Raw genomic sequence first — 17,626 nt, 5'->3', positions numbered from 1 at the left:
GAAACTAAGCCTAGAATCACACCATGTTAATTAGGTAGATATAAATATTAATGAAAGCACGAAACCCCTTCTTATAACAAAAGCCTCAACTACTGTACTTCACAAATGGAATGTTTAAAGTCTATATGGCATATACTCTTTGTTTGAGAGGCTTATTAGATGCCCTTTACTGACATCAGTTTTTATAGTCTCTATGATTTATGGATATTTGTGAATTACCTAAGCTTACTCATAAAGTTCGAAAATCACTAAGATTTACATCCTTCCTCTTATGTTGTTGAGGACCTTTTTGTTGTCTAACGATTCTTATCTTTTTGATAGTTTAAGGCTAAATGGGTTACAGCAGAGCTAGTGTTACAGTCCATCACAGCACACACTCTGAACATATGCATGTTAACAACACCAAAGACAAAAAGAGTTACATTATTTAAAAGAAACCTTAAAAATAGAAAGCAGGATTAATGTATTGCACAAAATAAGGTATTCTACAAAACATTGTAGATTTTAGGATTATGTGCATGGCTTTATATTTAAGGCATTTAGTTTAATGTTTTATATTTACGGGGTTAGTACAATCTCAAATATAGGTTATGATTACATGGATTGATTTTTTTTTAGATATTTCACAGGACAAATGAAATATTAATTACACCCTTGGGACTAATTTTCTGGGTAATTTTTCATCTTTAAGAGAAAACAAAAAACAGATAAAAATAAAACTTAGATCAGTTAAAAAGAGAATTCACAATCTTAAGTAGGCCTAAAGGGTTAAAGGGATAGTTCACCCAAAAATGAAAATTATCCCATGATTTCACCCTCAAGCCATCCTAGGTGTATATGACAATCTTCTTTCAGACGAACACAATCAGAGATATATTAATAAATATCCTTAGTTCTCCGAGGTTTATAATGGTTGTGAATGGGGGGCCACGTTTTGACGTCAAAAATAATGCATCCATCCATAAAAAGAAAAAAGAATCCATACGATTCCAGAGGGTTAATAAAGGCCTTCTGAAGCGAAGTGATGTGTTTTTGTACAAAAAATATACATATTTATAAATTCAAATAACTAGCGTCCGGCGGATGACCATACGCAGAATGCGCAAGTTGACTTGCGCCAAATGAGTAATCCTCTGACGCGATGTAGTAGTATTGTAAGCTTTGCAGTTACGCAGTGAGGAGTTTTGAACGGCGACACAATAGGCTGAGAGGTGCTGCACGTGATTAAGCTAGCTGTTATGCTTTCTCCAATGGTAAGAGATACAGACCCTCCTATCTCCCTATAATAATAGAGTACCTCAGGGATGACATGTTTTTATAGGCAAAACCCGGAAGCGAGTTAGCATTTTAGGACTTCCGGTTCCATCTCCCCGAAGTCAATGGGTTTTTTTAATGGGTTTTTGCTAAATCGCCTGAAATAAGGTTTGTGGTTAACAAAGCCTCTAAATATTTTCACGTTTTGATCTATGAGATAAAACACACCAGTTATAACCCGCTTGTGATTTTTTTAAACCTTTATTGTGTCTTAAAAACAGCGGTTGCTAACAAATTGCTAAAAGGGACTACTTCCTTTGGTGGGGACTTTAGACGTCATCATGACAAACAGGACATTTGGACAGCATTTCTCATGAAAAAGTGGATAAGTATTCATACACAGCGCAGATCATAATCAGCGAGCATGTTTTTAAATAAAGTTGTTTTCTAAATAAAGTTTGAGGAAGCTTGGTGGTGGTGACGTTGATCTGCGACCATGGTGTGCTGTAGTCCGTTTATAGCCTACTGTTAGCTTTTTATATCTGACGACTTTATTTAGGCTTCAAAATGTACAAATGTTGTGTTAACTTGTAAAGATTATCTTGATAGACAATACATGTAAGTGTCATAACCTTTTGTTAAACACAGAGCTTATTTTTTGCGATTTTCCAAAAGTCTATGGGAAAAATGCATTGGCTTTCGATCGAGGGAACCCGTGCGCCGCTAACTTCCGGTTTGGCCTACAAAAACACGTCATCCCTGAGGAACTCTATACGATCTCTAGCTGCGTTGGAAACCGCTCACTCGTTCACTCATTCACTCATTCACTAATCCCTATATAGTGTATGACATTTGAGTGCACTATGTCTGCATGGAGTGAACGAAATGAAGTGAGTGAATTCAGACGCTGACGTATACACTGTGTCGGAGAGCTGGAGCTGTCGCAGAAACGGCTTGCATAATCATGGCTTTCATCAAAACTCATGAGTTTCATTGATTGTATAATTGGTTTGTCATGCTTAATGTGTTCATAATCATTAAATACTTTAAAAAAAAAAAAAACTGCAAACAAAAATAAACACATCCTCTCCGCATTGGATTTTGGAAAATAGTGCTTCAGCGAGTGTCCATCGAATGTACACTCGAGAGAATTGTGGGTATAAAGTAGTGAACGAATGTAGGGAATGAAGTCGTTCACTCAGAATTCGGACACCACTACAAAATGGCCGACACCCTATATAGTGTGGATAGGGAGCGGTTTCGGCACAGCTTCTGTTAAGGGGCGAGTGTAGCTCCACTCAAGGGCGGAAATACATCACCTGGCTGCAGCCTGTAAAACACAAGCTTCCGTCCGCCGGAAGCTAGTTATTTGAGTTTATAAAGTTTTAAATATGGATATTTTTCTTACAAAAACGCATCACTTCGCGGCAAAATGCCTTTATTAAGCCGCTTGATTCGAATGGATTACTTTTTTATGGATGGATGCATTATTTTTGACTTCAAAAACGTGGCCCCCCATTCACAACCATTATAAACCTTGGAGGACTAAGGATATTTTTAAATATATCTCTGATTGTGTTCGTCTGAAAGAAGATAGTCATATACACCTAGGATGGCTTGAGGGTGAGTAAATCATGGGATAATTTTCATTTTTGGGTGAACTAACCCTTTAAACGACAAAAAAACTCATCAATAAAAATAAGCTGTAAATAATGCACTCAGCAAAGATACATTTCAAATGACCTATATTGCATAATACCGCTCTCCACTGTTTACTGTCTAAGTCGATTTTTGATCTAATCGTTGTTTCAACTTGTTGAAAGTGTTTCATGATCAGTGGTAGCCTATAAAATATTTTAGGCCTAAGACTTTAAGAGTAAGATGTCAAAATATCAAATAGTAATTTCAAAACATGAAAAGTAACATTCTTTTATAGATGCAAAAAAATGTAGACAAAAACGTGCAACGATTATTTCGATTAAAAGCGTCTAACAAAAGCTGTGTTCTAGCGACACCTCGTGGCCACTGTGGCGCTCTGCAGCTGTTACACGCTGCCTTCGGTGAACCGGTTAACTCCGCTGTGGACTCACTGACCCCGCTGCCATGGGCTCTGCTGTTATGACTGCGCAGCTGGCGCCAGGTGCTCAAGGACACCGTTTGAAGACATTAAAAAATGTGTTCTTACCATTTGTATTCATAATATGAGTCGAAAGATGCGGATTGTGAATTTCCCTCCTTTAATCACGTCCCTGTCGCTTTAAAGCTCCAGACAAAACGACCCATATGATTTTCGACCTCCAATCATCATCACTCCCCTGGTTGAGAGTGCGAGTCCTTCTACATGCGGACATGGCGAAAAAGGACAGATGTCTAAACAGAAGAGCACAATGGGAATATAAATCATAGCTATTTTCATGAAAACGAAGCACTGAAATGCTAAGGAGGGGAGACGGTACTCCTTCGAGGCAGAGACCACTGAATCACCATGGTTGTAAGACCCTTTCTCTGACTGTTACCTGCATATCTTTGATGTTTATTAGGCCTGTAGAATCTGACATATATCAGTCACATCTGAGTGATGATGTGCTTGTCATACAGATGAGCTGCCATCATGCAGTTACCACATCTGTGGAGAGCTTCAACAACTTTTTGCGACTTTTTGATAAGATGCTGATGTAAATGTTATCGAAGCATCTGATCTAATTTTAACACAAAGTACCTGGTCCAGTTTATGACTTTGAACAATACTGCAACATAATCAGCAATGTTGTCTGTTTGCAATAATATTGGTACATAGTATTGGTAGAACGTCAGATAAAAGAAATGTCTTAGGTCTTTCAAAATAATATGTATATAATGAAATATTTCATATATCACTGCTTGTGTGGATAATTATATTATGGCATATACTGTGTATATATACAGTGGGTATAGAAAAGAATCACCCCCTTTAAAATAATCAAATTTTGTTGTTTTGCAGCCTGAAATGAAGACGGACACAGTTTTGTTTTATCCAGCTGTATTTATGCTTTACAACTTATAACATCCAAGTGAAAGATATAACTAGAACATGTCAGAAAAAAAAAAAAATAATAAAAAAAATCAAAACCAGTATCACTGAGTTAGAAAAAGGATCACCCTCCTCTAAAAAATGAATTGTAAACTTAATCAGGTGTAGCTAAACACCTTCTCAATGACACACAAAGTCATTTGACTTTCAACTGTGATCAGATGTGGTCATTTTGATTAGCTCAGCATGGAAAGAGCTTTCCTGGAGCATTTCAGTCCTTGGTAGTGCAACTGAAGCAAACAATCAACTATGGGCACTGTCAAAAGATCTCCGGGATAAAGATGTGGACAGGCACAAGTCAGGAGATGGATACAAAAACATTTCAAAGGCTTTATCAATGCCTAGAAGTCTACAGTGAAGTCTATTATTGAGAAGTGGAAGGTATTTGGTACAACACAGACCCTCCCTGAATCAGGACGTTGCTCCAAACTGGATAAAAGAGCCAGGAGGAAACTGGTCAGAGAGGCTACCAAGAGGCCTACAGCAACTCTGAAGCAGTTGCAGGAATTTATGACAAAGAGTGGTCATTGTGTGCATGTGACAACAATATCACAAGTTCTCCACAAATGTGGCTTGTATGGGAAGGGTGCAAGAAAAAAGCTACTCCTCAAGAAAGGCCACATGGAAAAAGGAGTTAGGGTCAGATGAGACTAAAATTGAATTATTTGGCCTCAACACCAAACGATATATCTGCTGGAAATCCTATACAGCTCACCATCCAAATAACACAATTCCTACAGTAAAACATGGAGGTGGTAATGTCCTGTTATGGAGGTGTTTCTATGCAGCAGGGACTGGAGCACTTGTCAGGATAGAAGGAAAAATGGATGGGGCAAAATAGGATGAGGAAAATCTGCTGCCCTCTGCCAGAAAGTTGTCAATGGGAAGAAGGTTTACCTTCCAACATGACAATGACCCAAAGCACACAGCAAAACTGACCACACAGTGGTTGAAGAACAAAAAGGTGAATGTCCTTGCATGGCCTAGTCACAGCACAAACTTAAACCCCATTGAAAATCTGTGGAATGACTTGAAGACTGCAGACCACAAACAGTCACCATCAAATTTAACTGAACTTGAGCAGTTCTGCAAAGAAGAGTGGGCAAATATTGCAAAGTCTAGATGTTCAAAGTTAGTAGAGACATATCCCAACAGACTAAAGGCTGTAATTAAAGCAAAAGGTTGTTCAACTAAATACTGACACAAGGGGGTGATCCTTTTTCCAACTCAGTGATTCTGGTTTTTAATTTTTTTTTTTTTTTTTTTTTCTGACAGGCTGGAGTTATATCTTTCACTTGGATGTTATAAGTTATAAAGAGTATACAGCTGGATAAAACAAAAACTGTGTCTGTCTTCATTTCAGGCTGCAAAGCAACAAAATGTGATTACTTTAAAGGGGGGTGATTCTTTTATTTATTTATATATATATATATATATATATATATATATATATATATATATATATATATATACATACATACAATTAGTTTCTGTCCTTGATTCTGATTGGTCAATAGCTGTGTTTTATTCACGATAAAACACGGCTATGACCGCTTCACCCAATGGTTCTGTGTATCACTACACAACACCCTTAGCAACCACTCTTAGCAACGTAAACTGTATGTTCTCAAATTATATTGTTCATTGAAGCTTACTGTATTATGTAGAAGAGTATTGTGAGAAAGAGATCGAGTGAGCGAGTTTATTTTCTGCATTCAGATTTAGCACTTTCCTTCAGGTCAGTCCTATGTTCATAATAAAAAATGTTTAAATGTCCGATGTATTATCTTGTCCTTTTAACATTTAAGGGGTTTTCCCGTGTCTTGTGCCGTGTTGACAACAATTCAGTCTTTTCAATGTAAAAGTCTTCGCTACTGAGTGACATACTCATAAAGACAGTCTTTGCCACCATCTAATGGCGTAATAATCCAACTTTTGTTGCTGTTCGAGGTCAGGGACTATTTTTTCCGGCGGAAGGAAGGCTTTTAGAAAAAGTTTACTTCATGAAAGTTGCTCCGCTTCGCATCGTGCCTAACAACACCCTTCAGCCGTGACTTATTCACGATACAGCACAGCCTCTCGTACCTTATTGCTTATATATATATATATATATATATATGTAATTTTTGTCTTTATAAAATATGCAAAAAGCTACACAGTGACATTAATAATACACATTACAGTATATATCATTTAAAAAATATAAAATATGCTTAACAGCTGCCTTTAAAATGACAATTACACCAGCCTGTTGTTTGATTGCAATGTAAATCAATATCTATTTAAAACCTGAAGTTGATTTGCATCTCATTTAAATCTGATGCTCTGTTGTAGCTCATAGTGGAGAAAACTGCTGAGCACCCATCTGCAGAGTTCTCCCTCGTCGAGGATGAGGCCCTTCACTGCACCTTCTTGATGGACAGGCTGAACAAGCAACGTCTGTTCCAACCTGATCTATGTGACGTGGACATCGTCCTCCTGCACCACCAGACTTCTTTCCAGTTCCAGGCCCACAAGGGTGTCCTAGCAGCCTACAGCCCCTTCTTCCACTCACTCTTTGCGTCGAGTAAGGAGCTGCGGCGTGTGGAGCTCTCTCTGGAGGCCCTCCAGCCTCAAGGCCTGCAGCAAATCCTCAACTTCATCTACACTTCCAAGCTGCTTGTCTCCAGCTGCAATGCCCACGACGTGCTCAAAGCTGCCACGGTGCTCCAGATGAGCAACATTGCCACTTCTTGCAGTGAACTCATTACTAGAGGCTCGCTGGAAATCAGTCCCGGTGTAGACCAAGCCAAACAGGAAGTCAGTGCTCAGAGCTGGAGCAACAGCACCTCAGTAAACTCCAACTTTCACATGGAGATCAAGCAAGAGAAGGACCCCACCTGTGCCAGAATCTATGGAGGGAAAAGTGAAGAGAACTCATATGCTGTTCAAGTTGGTGATGGGCGTCAAGTGCAAGTAGGCGCTTATAAAGTAGAAGGGAAGGAAATGGGAAACCTGAAGGACTCTGAAGAACTTGATTCATTTAACAGAGAGCAAATAATTGTTGAGTTGAATTTGAACAACCAGACCCTTAATGTGTCCAAAGGTTTAGAGGGCAGCGCAGCAGCTCCGTCACCCTCAGCACAACAACTTCCTGGAAAAGGAAGGAGGAGCGATGAGACAGTTAAGGAATCAAGAAACAATGTGACCTTGGAGGAGGAGGAAGAGGAAGGTGAGCAAAGCGAAGATGATGATGATGATGTGAGACTTGAAGGCACCAGTGAGGAGGAAGGTGACCACACATTACCTGTATTCATATCTGAAAGACCACTACGACAGACCCAGGCCTCTGATGATGCTTTAGCTGTGGTCTCCAAGAAAAGCAGTGTGAGAGTGAGGCAAGAGACAGCTCATGGTGGGACTGGGGAGGAGCACCTGCACCAGGATAACTTGAAGTTTCCGAGCTTCACCTGTGTGAGGTGCCCCAAGACGTTCAACAACCGCTGGTACCTGGAGAAACACATGAACGTGACACATAACCGCATGCATATCTGTGACAAGTGTGGAAAACGCTTCCTTCTGGAAAGTGAGCTACTGCTGCATCAGCAGACCGACTGTGAGAAGAGCATACAGGTGGGATTTTTTTTTTGTCATGATCTGTTAATTTATTCAAAATACATTTAAAAATAACTTTTGTACATACAGTGGCTTAAATACACATCTTCTATGATGAACATGCTTTTAATTTCTGTATTAATTTTTTACATTATTTATTTATATTCCATATTATTATTTTTTTAAATATTTTTTGATGGGGGCATAAAGTCCAAAATCTCACGGTGATAAAACTCTCCTGATATCATGATGAAGAAAATGCCTAATTAAAAGAATGAAATTCTTGAAAGGAAAATGTAGTTTGTCTTTTTATTATTTTTCTTGGGAAAAATCATTTAACTGCTTCACTGCTTATTAAAATTTGAGCAACTTTTGTCTGCCAATCAAAGTTATGTAAATAAATAATGATGTGCACTGATAAATCATTTATTATAAACATTGCAATATTCTATAAAGAACTGTGATTTCATGGTGTCTTTTATGCAAGTAGACATGTTTGTATTTGAAAGAATGAATAGCGTTTTTACTGGTGTTTATCTCATTTTGTAGTGTCTAACTTGTGGAAAAGCTTTCAGGAAGCTCTGGTCGCTCCATGAGCACAATAAGATTGTTCATGGCTATGCTGAGAAGAAGTACACTTGTGAGATCTGTGAGAAGAAATTCTACACAATGGCTCATGTACGCAAACACATGGTCGGTGAGTTGTGTTAGTGCCATTTTCACTCTCAAATCTTTAATTGCAGTCTCTCCCATTCTGTAAACAGTAAGCTTTGACTGTCTAATTTATTACTTGTTCTTCATGTCTTTAGCCCACACAAAAGAGATGCCATTTACCTGTGAGACATGTGGCAAGTCCTTTAAAAGGAGCATGTCTCTGAAGGTCCACTCTCTCCAACATTCAGGAGAGAAGCCTTTCCAGTGTGAGGTATGAAAACAATAAGCAATAAAGTAGGACAAGCTGCGACTATTTTCATTATTGGCTTTTTATAGCAATTTTAATATTTTGAGCAAATTCATTAAGTCTCATTCTTTCACTATTAGATTTAGCAAAGTCCCCTTCCAGTAATTTTCTAATAGTTTTAGCATTTTACTTAATACTTATATCATATCACAGTCAATATTTGATATGGGAATGAAAGGGATATTACAATGAATATTAGAACACCAGAGAATATGGTGTATGAAAACAAACAAAAAAAACATAAAACCCAAGGCTCTTTGCTACATCAAAAGTACCTGTAAAGTATTTGGATATAGTCCCTGATGTATGTAAACAATAAGACACAGTAAAATATAGTTTTTCACAGTAATCGAGATCTTCATTTGAATGTTTCCAATATAAATTCTTAAAATTACATGATTAATTTTAATCTATTATTTTTACTCTACGGAGCCCCGCACATGATATGCAGGAAAAAAATAGGAGGCTAAATCATGCGCATGATTTACTAATTTGTTCCCTCGATTTATAAATCATGTGCACGATTTTCTATTTCGATCCCTCGATTTGCTAAAATAAATTGTGCACACGATTTACTAAATCTTGTGGACGATCTTCTATTTTGTTCCTTCGATTTGCTAAATCGTGCGCACAATTTACTAATTCATTCCCACGATTTACTAAATCTTGTGGACGATGGTTTAGCAAATCGAGGGAACGAAATAGAAAATAGTTCGCAAGATTAAGTAAATTGCGGGAACGGATTAGTAAATCGTGCACATGATTTAGCAACTTGAGGGAACAAAATAAAAAATTTGTCTGCAAGATTTAGTAAACCGAGGGAATGAATAGTCAGTCGTGTGCATGATTTAGCATTCAAGGGAACGAAATAGAAAATCGTGTGCAAGATTTACTTTTTTTCCTGCATGTCATGTGCACGTATTACTCTATTATTATTATTATTATTATTATTATTATTATATACAATAATAGAAAGTTATTCTATCTTTAGTATTTCTTCACGGTGATAATAAACTATAACCATTTGTTGTTGCATCATAACATTGCATATTTTAGCACAGCTGAAATGGACAATCTGCATCCAGGACCAGAACAGTCTGTTTTATAATATCAGTTATTAATTGTTGGCCATGTTTTAAATTTGTCCACTCCTTGTTCTTTAGGTCTGCAGTGAGCGTTTTCAGTATAAGTACCAACTGCGCTCTCACATGAGCATCCACATCGGACACAAGCAGTTTATGTGTCAGTGGTGTGGGAAGGACTTCAGTATGAAACAGTATTTTGATGAACACATGAAGACGCACACAGGTGAGATGCTCTTACACATGTACAGCATTTTGAAAACTTTTATACAGTCAGTCTAAGAGGTCTGCAGTTTCTTTTTAGGAGAGAAACCGTATATATGTGAGATCTGTGGGAAAAGCTTCACGAGTCGACCCAATATGAAGCGGCACCGGCGTACGCACACGGGAGAGAAGCCTTACCCTTGTGAAGCGTGTGGCCAGCGTTTCCGCTTCTCCAACATGCTGAAAGCTCACCGAGAGAAGTGTTCCCAGGTCAGGAACCCTCCACTGCTGGACTCCTCCGCTATATCCAATCAAACGGAAGATGTTGCAAATCAAGAACTGCCTGTCGGGATGGAAACACTAAGAGATATCAGCCCACATCTGCATGGCATAGTCTCTTTTCCATCATCTGTTCTCCACTCAGTGGATGGGGGTCCGTCACATTCTCAGCTGCGTTCCCTTACGCCACTCTACTCCATTGGAAGGACAGACTCCAGGAACCTGTAACTACTGCTCTGTATTATCATAATATCATGTTTCTTTGTGATGCAGAGGTTTTTATGTAGCAAAGAGTGTGGGATTTCATGTTAGCCTTGATTTGTTTGCATATGTCATATTCCCTGATGTTCTAATACTCATTCTAATATCCCTTCCATTCCCATGTTCAAATGTTGACACTCTGTGCTATGATAAACCCTAGTTAGGCAAAAAGTATTAAGTAATATACTAAAACTATTACCCAGATGTAGAATACTAAATGTAACACATATATGTTTTTATGTACAGTATATTTACAGAATAATAAATCAAAAGCATATTCGGTTTATATAGCTTTCAGTTTACATTTTATTGGTCTTAGATGCTTTATTTTATGTCAAAGTTTGTCCATAAGTACTACTTGTGTTTGGGGTGATGACCTGCTATATATATATATATATACAGAGAATTCATGAGTAAATAATGCAAGTTTTGTCGGTGGTGGAAATGTGCAGTCAGTAGATTCTGGCACTTTATTTTACTGGCTTGATGGTGTGAAGAGTTTCATAAGCGTTGGTTTAGTCTTTACATTTTGTGATAGTTTTATCATTTCTGTTAGGACATGTTTTTTGTGTTTGTTTATTGTTTTCAGAAGCATTAATAACTATAATTTGTATGTTTTTAACAGCTGGTAAATTTATGAGTCAATAAGTTTATGGCTCATTTGTTTTGTTACGAAACCTCAAAAAAAACTTGAGGTTTTGTGTTTTTGGTAATGTTCAAATTCATGAATGTGTTTAGGTAAAACTTGCTGTTATTGTAGGTCATAAAAACCACAGCACCCCTTTAACAGGTGAATTATTAGAGAACGTATTATATTATTAATGAAAAAAATCAGTTATTCTCCACTATTATATATACACCCACCTCTCACAGTCTCATGCAGACTCTAATGTTGTATCTTCTGAATTAAAATATATATTTTTTATTGTTTTTAACTGGTCATTTTTGCACTTGTAGACAAGAATCTTTAAATGTTTTTACACAGCAGTATTTTTGGTATTTTTTTAATGAATTGGGTATTACAATCTTATTTCTGCAGTTCTTCTGCAGATTTCTGTTGATGTAATTAAGAATATTTTGGTCTATGTTCCAAAACCTGAGAGGTGTTCAGATCTCTTTATTCCAGTGTGTTTATGTGTCAGTGTGTCAGCTGTCTATTAATCATGAACGTGTAGATCCATCATGAAAGTCAACATCAGTATCAGCACAAAAAAGATGGCATATATAATATAAACTTGAATTCCTTTACCTTAATGTCTTATTTTTATTTTTGTTTGGCTTTGGAGGGTGTACGACAATATGTGCACTGACATTACTACAGACAACTGTTATGTTGTTAGTGTTTTCATTTAGTTTGGTCATTGTCTACAGTATATTAGATTATTGTTCAGTCATTGCCATTCATTTCTCTCTCTTTTTTTTTTAAAATATAGGAACATTGCACTTGGTCATAATTGCAAAATGTTACGCTGTCATCTAAAATAACATAATAGAATGATAGAAATCAATGTACATGGACATTTAAATAAGGTCAAATTATTCAACAATGACTAACAAAGCATTCTTTTGAAAAAATAGAGGGTCTTGTATTTATCTCCATCCTTTTCTTGGAACAGCAGAATGTCTTTTATAGACTATTTGCATCATACTAAGATCTTCTATACACTGACCCAGTGAAATTCATAACAACTTGGATATAAAACATTGATCTATTACAGTATATACCTTAAGATCTATCACAAACAAATTATATTAACATTAAGCAAGCTAGGTCTGTTATGTTCATTATGATTCAATGGAATATATGTATTGCTGGTTTATGAAAATGTGGGCGGCATTGTTTTATGTGTGTTTTGTCTATAGATGACAGCTGTAGATCACATCTTTGTGAGTCTCAAGGTGTTCAAACGCACCCCAAGAACTGTGGCCCCTGCAGCATAACGGATCTCTCTCAGGATCCCGTTCCAACAGTTCTCCTCCTCGTCAAACCTGTCAGGCAAATCACAAGTTCAAACCTCACGTCTCATCTTTAGTATCAAGTTTCCTTTGTGCAATAAATCTCATTAAATCAGTTTGAGTTTAACCTAAATACTCACTTCCATATGTCGTTCATTTCAGTGGGCTCCAGTTTTTCGGTGGTCTCTTTGGGCATCATAGCAAAACCCCCCACAGCATACAAGCAGCCGCCCAGTTCGATCAGATTAAGAGAGCTCCTTTCCTGAGGGAACTCTACAAACTCTGACCAGCTAAGCAGGAGACACACAAGTGAGCAACTTACATTACTCATGAGCTTGTAACGTACACATAATATGATAAAAGAGTGTCACGTACGAGTTGCTGGCGATGTCGTAGACTTCCACACTGCTAGTCAGGCCGTTATCAGTGACTCCAGTCACCACATAAATTTTGTTTTTGTGAACAGCAGTGCCGAACAGCGAGCGGGCAGTTTTCAGGGGTGCCAGATCCTTCCATTCAAATTTAGTGGGGTCATAGACACACACTCTCTTCAAGCATTTCCTGCATGATTACATTTCAAGTCATGCGGTTATGAAAACTCAGGACAACCAGGCATTACTGTATGTGTTTGTAAATTAGGATAAAATCAGGTTCTTCACTCACTTGCTCTCAGTTTTTCCACCTATTACATAAACCAGCCCTTTGTGTGAAACAATTCCATGTCCATAAACTGCATATGGAAGAGGGTCCGACTCTCCCCATTTGAATGACCTGTGTGATGATGAAATTATCAATGAAAACAAATCAGCATTCAACCAAATCAAACAACATCCTGTTGAACAGGGGCTAATCTAGTAAGAAATTAATATTGTAGTAATTAAATATTCGATTAGCTATAACCAAAGATATCTCTATTTTGTCATAGACCATAGCACAGGTACATCTGTAAGATGTCTGCTAAAGACCTGGAGATCTGGAAAACATCTGCTGTGTAAATACATCTGATAAACATCTTAGAAAGAGCAGTTTTACATACATTCTAAATCATAAACATCTTACAGACATCGTCGTTATGACATCTGACAGGAGACTGTTATACTGCCTTAGCTACGAAACTGTTCCAGAACTGTCTGAAATCAGTTTTGGGATATACCTTTGTGTGCAAACGCTGCCTGCAATGCCTGATCAGTGAGGCAACAAGTCAGCTACATGTTGCGATATCTCCTGATTGTACTCACTGTCTGTCGTAGATCATAACAGAATCTAGTGCACGTTCTCCCTCCTTCAGCTCTTTTCCTCCCACCACGTAAATGGAGTTCTCAGCCTCAGCCAGACCGAACAGACAGCGAGGGTTTGGTAGTGAGGGCATCCCCAGCCATTCAGAGCTCATGGGATCAAACTGTGGGATAAAGAAGAGCTGAGATTGAAAGATAATAATCCAAAAGCACTGCTCCTTTCTCATACGAATATAATTGTTGGATTCCTTCAACACAATCCCTTCACAGGTTTCATTGGAAATACGTAAGGAAAGGAAAATGTCATGCAGGCATTATTAAAAACTTGACACATGAGGTTCAAAGCTTTAACAGCTGTTCTGAAGCAAAAGGGACCCTGAGGGTCATTCTCACAAATGTATTTTTGGAACCAGAGATTCGTGATGCTTTGAGACATTGATTTGTAATGCAAACACATTTAGCCACATTCGCAAAACATGCCTGTGTGTTACCTGAAGAAAGTACGAACTGAACGGCTGTTCTTTGTTCTCCTCGTTGTACATCAGACCTCCAGCAACAAAGATCTGATTTTCCTTCGTGACAAGACTGCAGTGGTTCTTAGGGATCTCGGTGGATGAAGACGCCATATAGCACTCGTTTCCACCAATGTCATACGCCACTGTTCCTGCATCGCTAATCATCAAAATAAGATCTGTCTGAAACATTCCAAAACGTGGGTTGTCATTTAGGATGCCCGGCAGCAAACCCTCCTCATCCTCGTCTTCAGAATCCACCGTTGCGCCTTCCTTTCTGTGCGATGACCTTTTGACCCTATGTAGCAGTCCTTTCTGTGCATCCTTGATAAGCTGGAGCTCCTTCTTGAGCTCCTGATTCATCTTGATCAATTTGTGCCCCTCCACTTTCTCTTTAAAGTAACTTGTCGGCATAAGACGGAAACGTATGCAGTGTAGAAGTTCTGGCAGGTCTTTCAGTCTCTCATTCGTGTCATATTCCACCCAGTCCATGAGTGATTCAAACACCGACTCTTCTCGTTCCACATTCAGGGAGTCACATGTGATGATAGCCGCCAACTCGCCGGGACCCAGCTGATGGAAGTCTTGGTCCCGAATGATGAGGGAATACCGGTCGCAGATGAAGTCCCGCGCCTCCATGGCCAAACGTGGACAGTCTAGCAACAGTCCCAGTCTAAAGATGGCCAAACAGTTACTGAGAACTAGCTTCTGCTGCAGATACGACACACACACGCTGAAGATTGACGGAATCTGGTACATGTTGGCCGCCATAAAAATGTCTTGGACGTTCTGCTCAGTCAGGTTGATATCCGAGGTGTATATGTACCTCAGGATCATTCCCATGATCGCAGGTTCGATGTCTTTTAGAACAATCTCCCGCTTTTTGCTCTCTTCTAGGTCTGACAGGAACATGGCTTTGAAGTAAGGGCTGCTAGCAGCTAGCACTAGCCGATGGCAAGGAAACTCTTTGTCTCTGATCTTCAGAACACAGTCCACAAACTTGTTAGCATCCAGGAGATCACAGAGCCCATCTTGTAGGAGCGTTTGCTGGTACATCCGCGGCTCTGTCACTGGGTCCACTGACATGGAGGCCATCTTGTTATGGTTTGATGTGATATTTCAGTAGGAGGGAGGGGTGTCCTGGTCCTCTCCCACTGCAGAACTGAACTGACTGTATTAACACTGTTACACTAAAAGAGAAATGGCGGAGGATGGTCTGCTTTGGTGTGACCTCCTTCCTCAGCTGTCACAAGTTATCAGCTACTGTCTGTCCATCTATATATAGAAATGCGCAAATGAACCACACTTAGGGCCTGAAATTCAACCTGTCCCTCCCTTCCCCCAGCCAAACAGATCATGCCAACAGCTGACATGTTTCTCACTGGGACTACTGAGGAGATATTATGAAAAAGGACAGTAGAATGCCACAAGACGTGACATGTGAAATGTGATCAACTTGAAAAGAAGAGTTGCAGAGAGAAACAAAAGATGGAAATCAGAAAAGATTTGAAAGGAGACAAGCAGAAGTTTGCCTGCCTGTTGCTTTGAGAGATAATGTCCACCTGGTGGAGCCCTCTAGTGGAGATGCTCAGTATCATGGGCTCCTACATCTAATAGCTTCAAATGATAGAAACTAGCAATGCCAACATTTAAATTTGCAACATTTATAATTGGCTTTTTTAATCATTATTTGACAAGAGCTGGATCCAAACTTGTATCACTTACAGGAGCGCCATGTCTTATCCCCTTAGCATTCCTGTAAAATTTGCCTAAAACGCCTAAAAAAAAAAAGGCATCCCCAAAGAAAATGGCATGCTGTTCTTGAACCATTTGGACTCTTTTGAAAGGTGTGTGTACCACGGGCGGTACAGTGGAATGCTAAGAGGTTAATATGTTTGAGCACTAGGCCACAGCTTGTTTACTGTTTCACCCTGAACCAGTTAATCACAAACATGTATTTGGTTTAAGCATTTTCTGGTCATTTCATTAATATTTAATAACATAATTCTGAAGGTACACTCTTACAAATAAAGGTGTCAAAAGGGGATTCCCATAGAACAGTTCTTAAAATAACCACTTTTTTTTTCAACATGTGATCAACATTTTAAATAATCTAAAGAACCTTTAGATGCCAACTTTTATTTTTAATAGTGTATTTGAAGACAAGTGAAAGGTTAATTCTGTGCTAATAACCCATGTAAGGTGACAAAAGGGAGGTCCAAAGGGAGACTGAAAACTAGGATATATAATTGTGTGCTGATAACAGCATAGCGGACCTACAGTATTCATCAGTGTATATTTAGGCCCATTAATCAACTCAAATCTCCAGTGTGCCACTCAAAGCTCAATGTAGGACAAAGCCTAATAGGGAAATGTGTTCACACCATATCATCTGCTGGAGTGTGACGAGTAACATAAAAATGTGACTGCACAAAGTTTAACTTTGAAAAGTGACTAAGCTCTGTGTGGTTGAAATGACCTATGGTCAGAACCATGTAAAATAAATTACAAGCTCATTTAGCTCCTAACATATATGTTTTGTCATAATAATGGCTGTAAACCAGAGTTATTATAGTAATCTAAAACTAAAATTAAAACCATAAAAATAGTAAGGCAACATTTCTCATTTAAATTTGTTTATCTTGATGTACTAAAATAACTAAAACTAAAATAAAAATGAATAAAAACTATGTAGACATTAAAAAACAAATAAAAAAATGACTAAAATGCACATAACTAACTTATCTTTAGTTAACATGGTAATACTTTACAATAAGGTTCATTAGTTAACATTAGTTAACTACATTAGTTAACATGAACTAATAATGAACTGCACTTATGCAGCATTTATTAATCTTTGTTAAAGGGTTAGTTCACCCAAAAATGAAAATAATGCCATTTATTACTCACTCTCATGTCGTTCGTTCATAACGATTTTTTTAACAATATCTAGTGATGGGCGATTTCAAAACACTGCTTCGAATCTTTTGTTTCGATTCAGTGATTCGGAGTGCCAAAGTCACGTGATTTCAGCAGTATGGCAGTTTGACACGCGACCCGAATCACTGAATCGAAACAAAAGATTCGAAGCAGTTTTGAAAACGCCCATCTGTTAAAAAGTCGTTATTTTGGCATTGCTGTCAAAAATATCTTAATTTGTGTTCCGAAGATGAACGAAGGTCTTAAGGGTGTAGAACGACATGAGGGTGAGTAATAAA

At 38.2% G+C, this 17,626-nt stretch overlaps 2 protein-coding genes across 5 annotated transcripts; one reads left to right on the top strand and one right to left on the bottom strand.

Annotated features, from left to right (window-relative positions):
* The first annotated feature begins 2,570 nt into the window (after positions 1-2,570).
* LOC127495979 (zinc finger and BTB domain-containing protein 47-like) lies at positions 2,571-11,635 on the top strand. Of its 4 annotated transcripts, none has more exons than XM_051863476.1 (6): positions 2,571-2,877; positions 6,659-7,936; positions 8,468-8,615; positions 8,728-8,843; positions 10,043-10,187; positions 10,266-11,635. In XM_051863476.1, exons 2-6 carry the CDS (start codon positions 6,740-6,742, stop codon positions 10,670-10,672), a joined length of 2,013 nt encoding a protein of 670 aa, XP_051719436.1. In that variant the 5' UTR covers positions 2,571-2,877; positions 6,659-6,739; the 3' UTR covers positions 10,673-11,635. The 4 variants fall into 4 exon arrangements, with proteins under 4 accessions (XP_051719436.1, XP_051719437.1, XP_051719435.1 ...); XM_051863477.1 differs by lacking the exon at positions 2,571-2,877 and adding an exon at positions 3,334-3,745 and having other exon boundaries at positions 10,255-10,402; XM_051863475.1 differs by lacking the exon at positions 2,571-2,877 and adding an exon at positions 3,335-3,742.
* A 314-nt stretch (positions 11,636-11,949) lies between these two features.
* LOC127495980 (kelch-like protein 40a) lies at positions 11,950-17,340 on the bottom strand. The gene is made up of 6 exons (XM_051863478.1): positions 14,388-17,340; positions 13,900-14,060; positions 13,325-13,432; positions 13,037-13,222; positions 12,802-12,951; positions 11,950-12,694 (listed from the first exon to the last, which is right to left on the bottom strand). Exons 1-6 carry the CDS (start codon positions 15,501-15,503, stop codon positions 12,583-12,585), a joined length of 1,833 nt encoding a protein of 610 aa, XP_051719438.1. The 5' UTR covers positions 15,504-17,340; the 3' UTR covers positions 11,950-12,582.
* Positions 17,341-17,626: the final 286 nt, after the last annotated feature.

The sequence above is a fragment of the Ctenopharyngodon idella genome, chromosome 15 (genome assembly GCF_019924925.1).
Source record: "Ctenopharyngodon idella isolate HZGC_01 chromosome 15, HZGC01, whole genome shotgun sequence".
In the NCBI taxonomy this organism is placed as follows: domain Eukaryota; kingdom Metazoa; phylum Chordata; class Actinopteri; order Cypriniformes; family Xenocyprididae; genus Ctenopharyngodon; species Ctenopharyngodon idella.
This window is presented reverse-complemented; position numbering and strand designations above follow the sequence as displayed.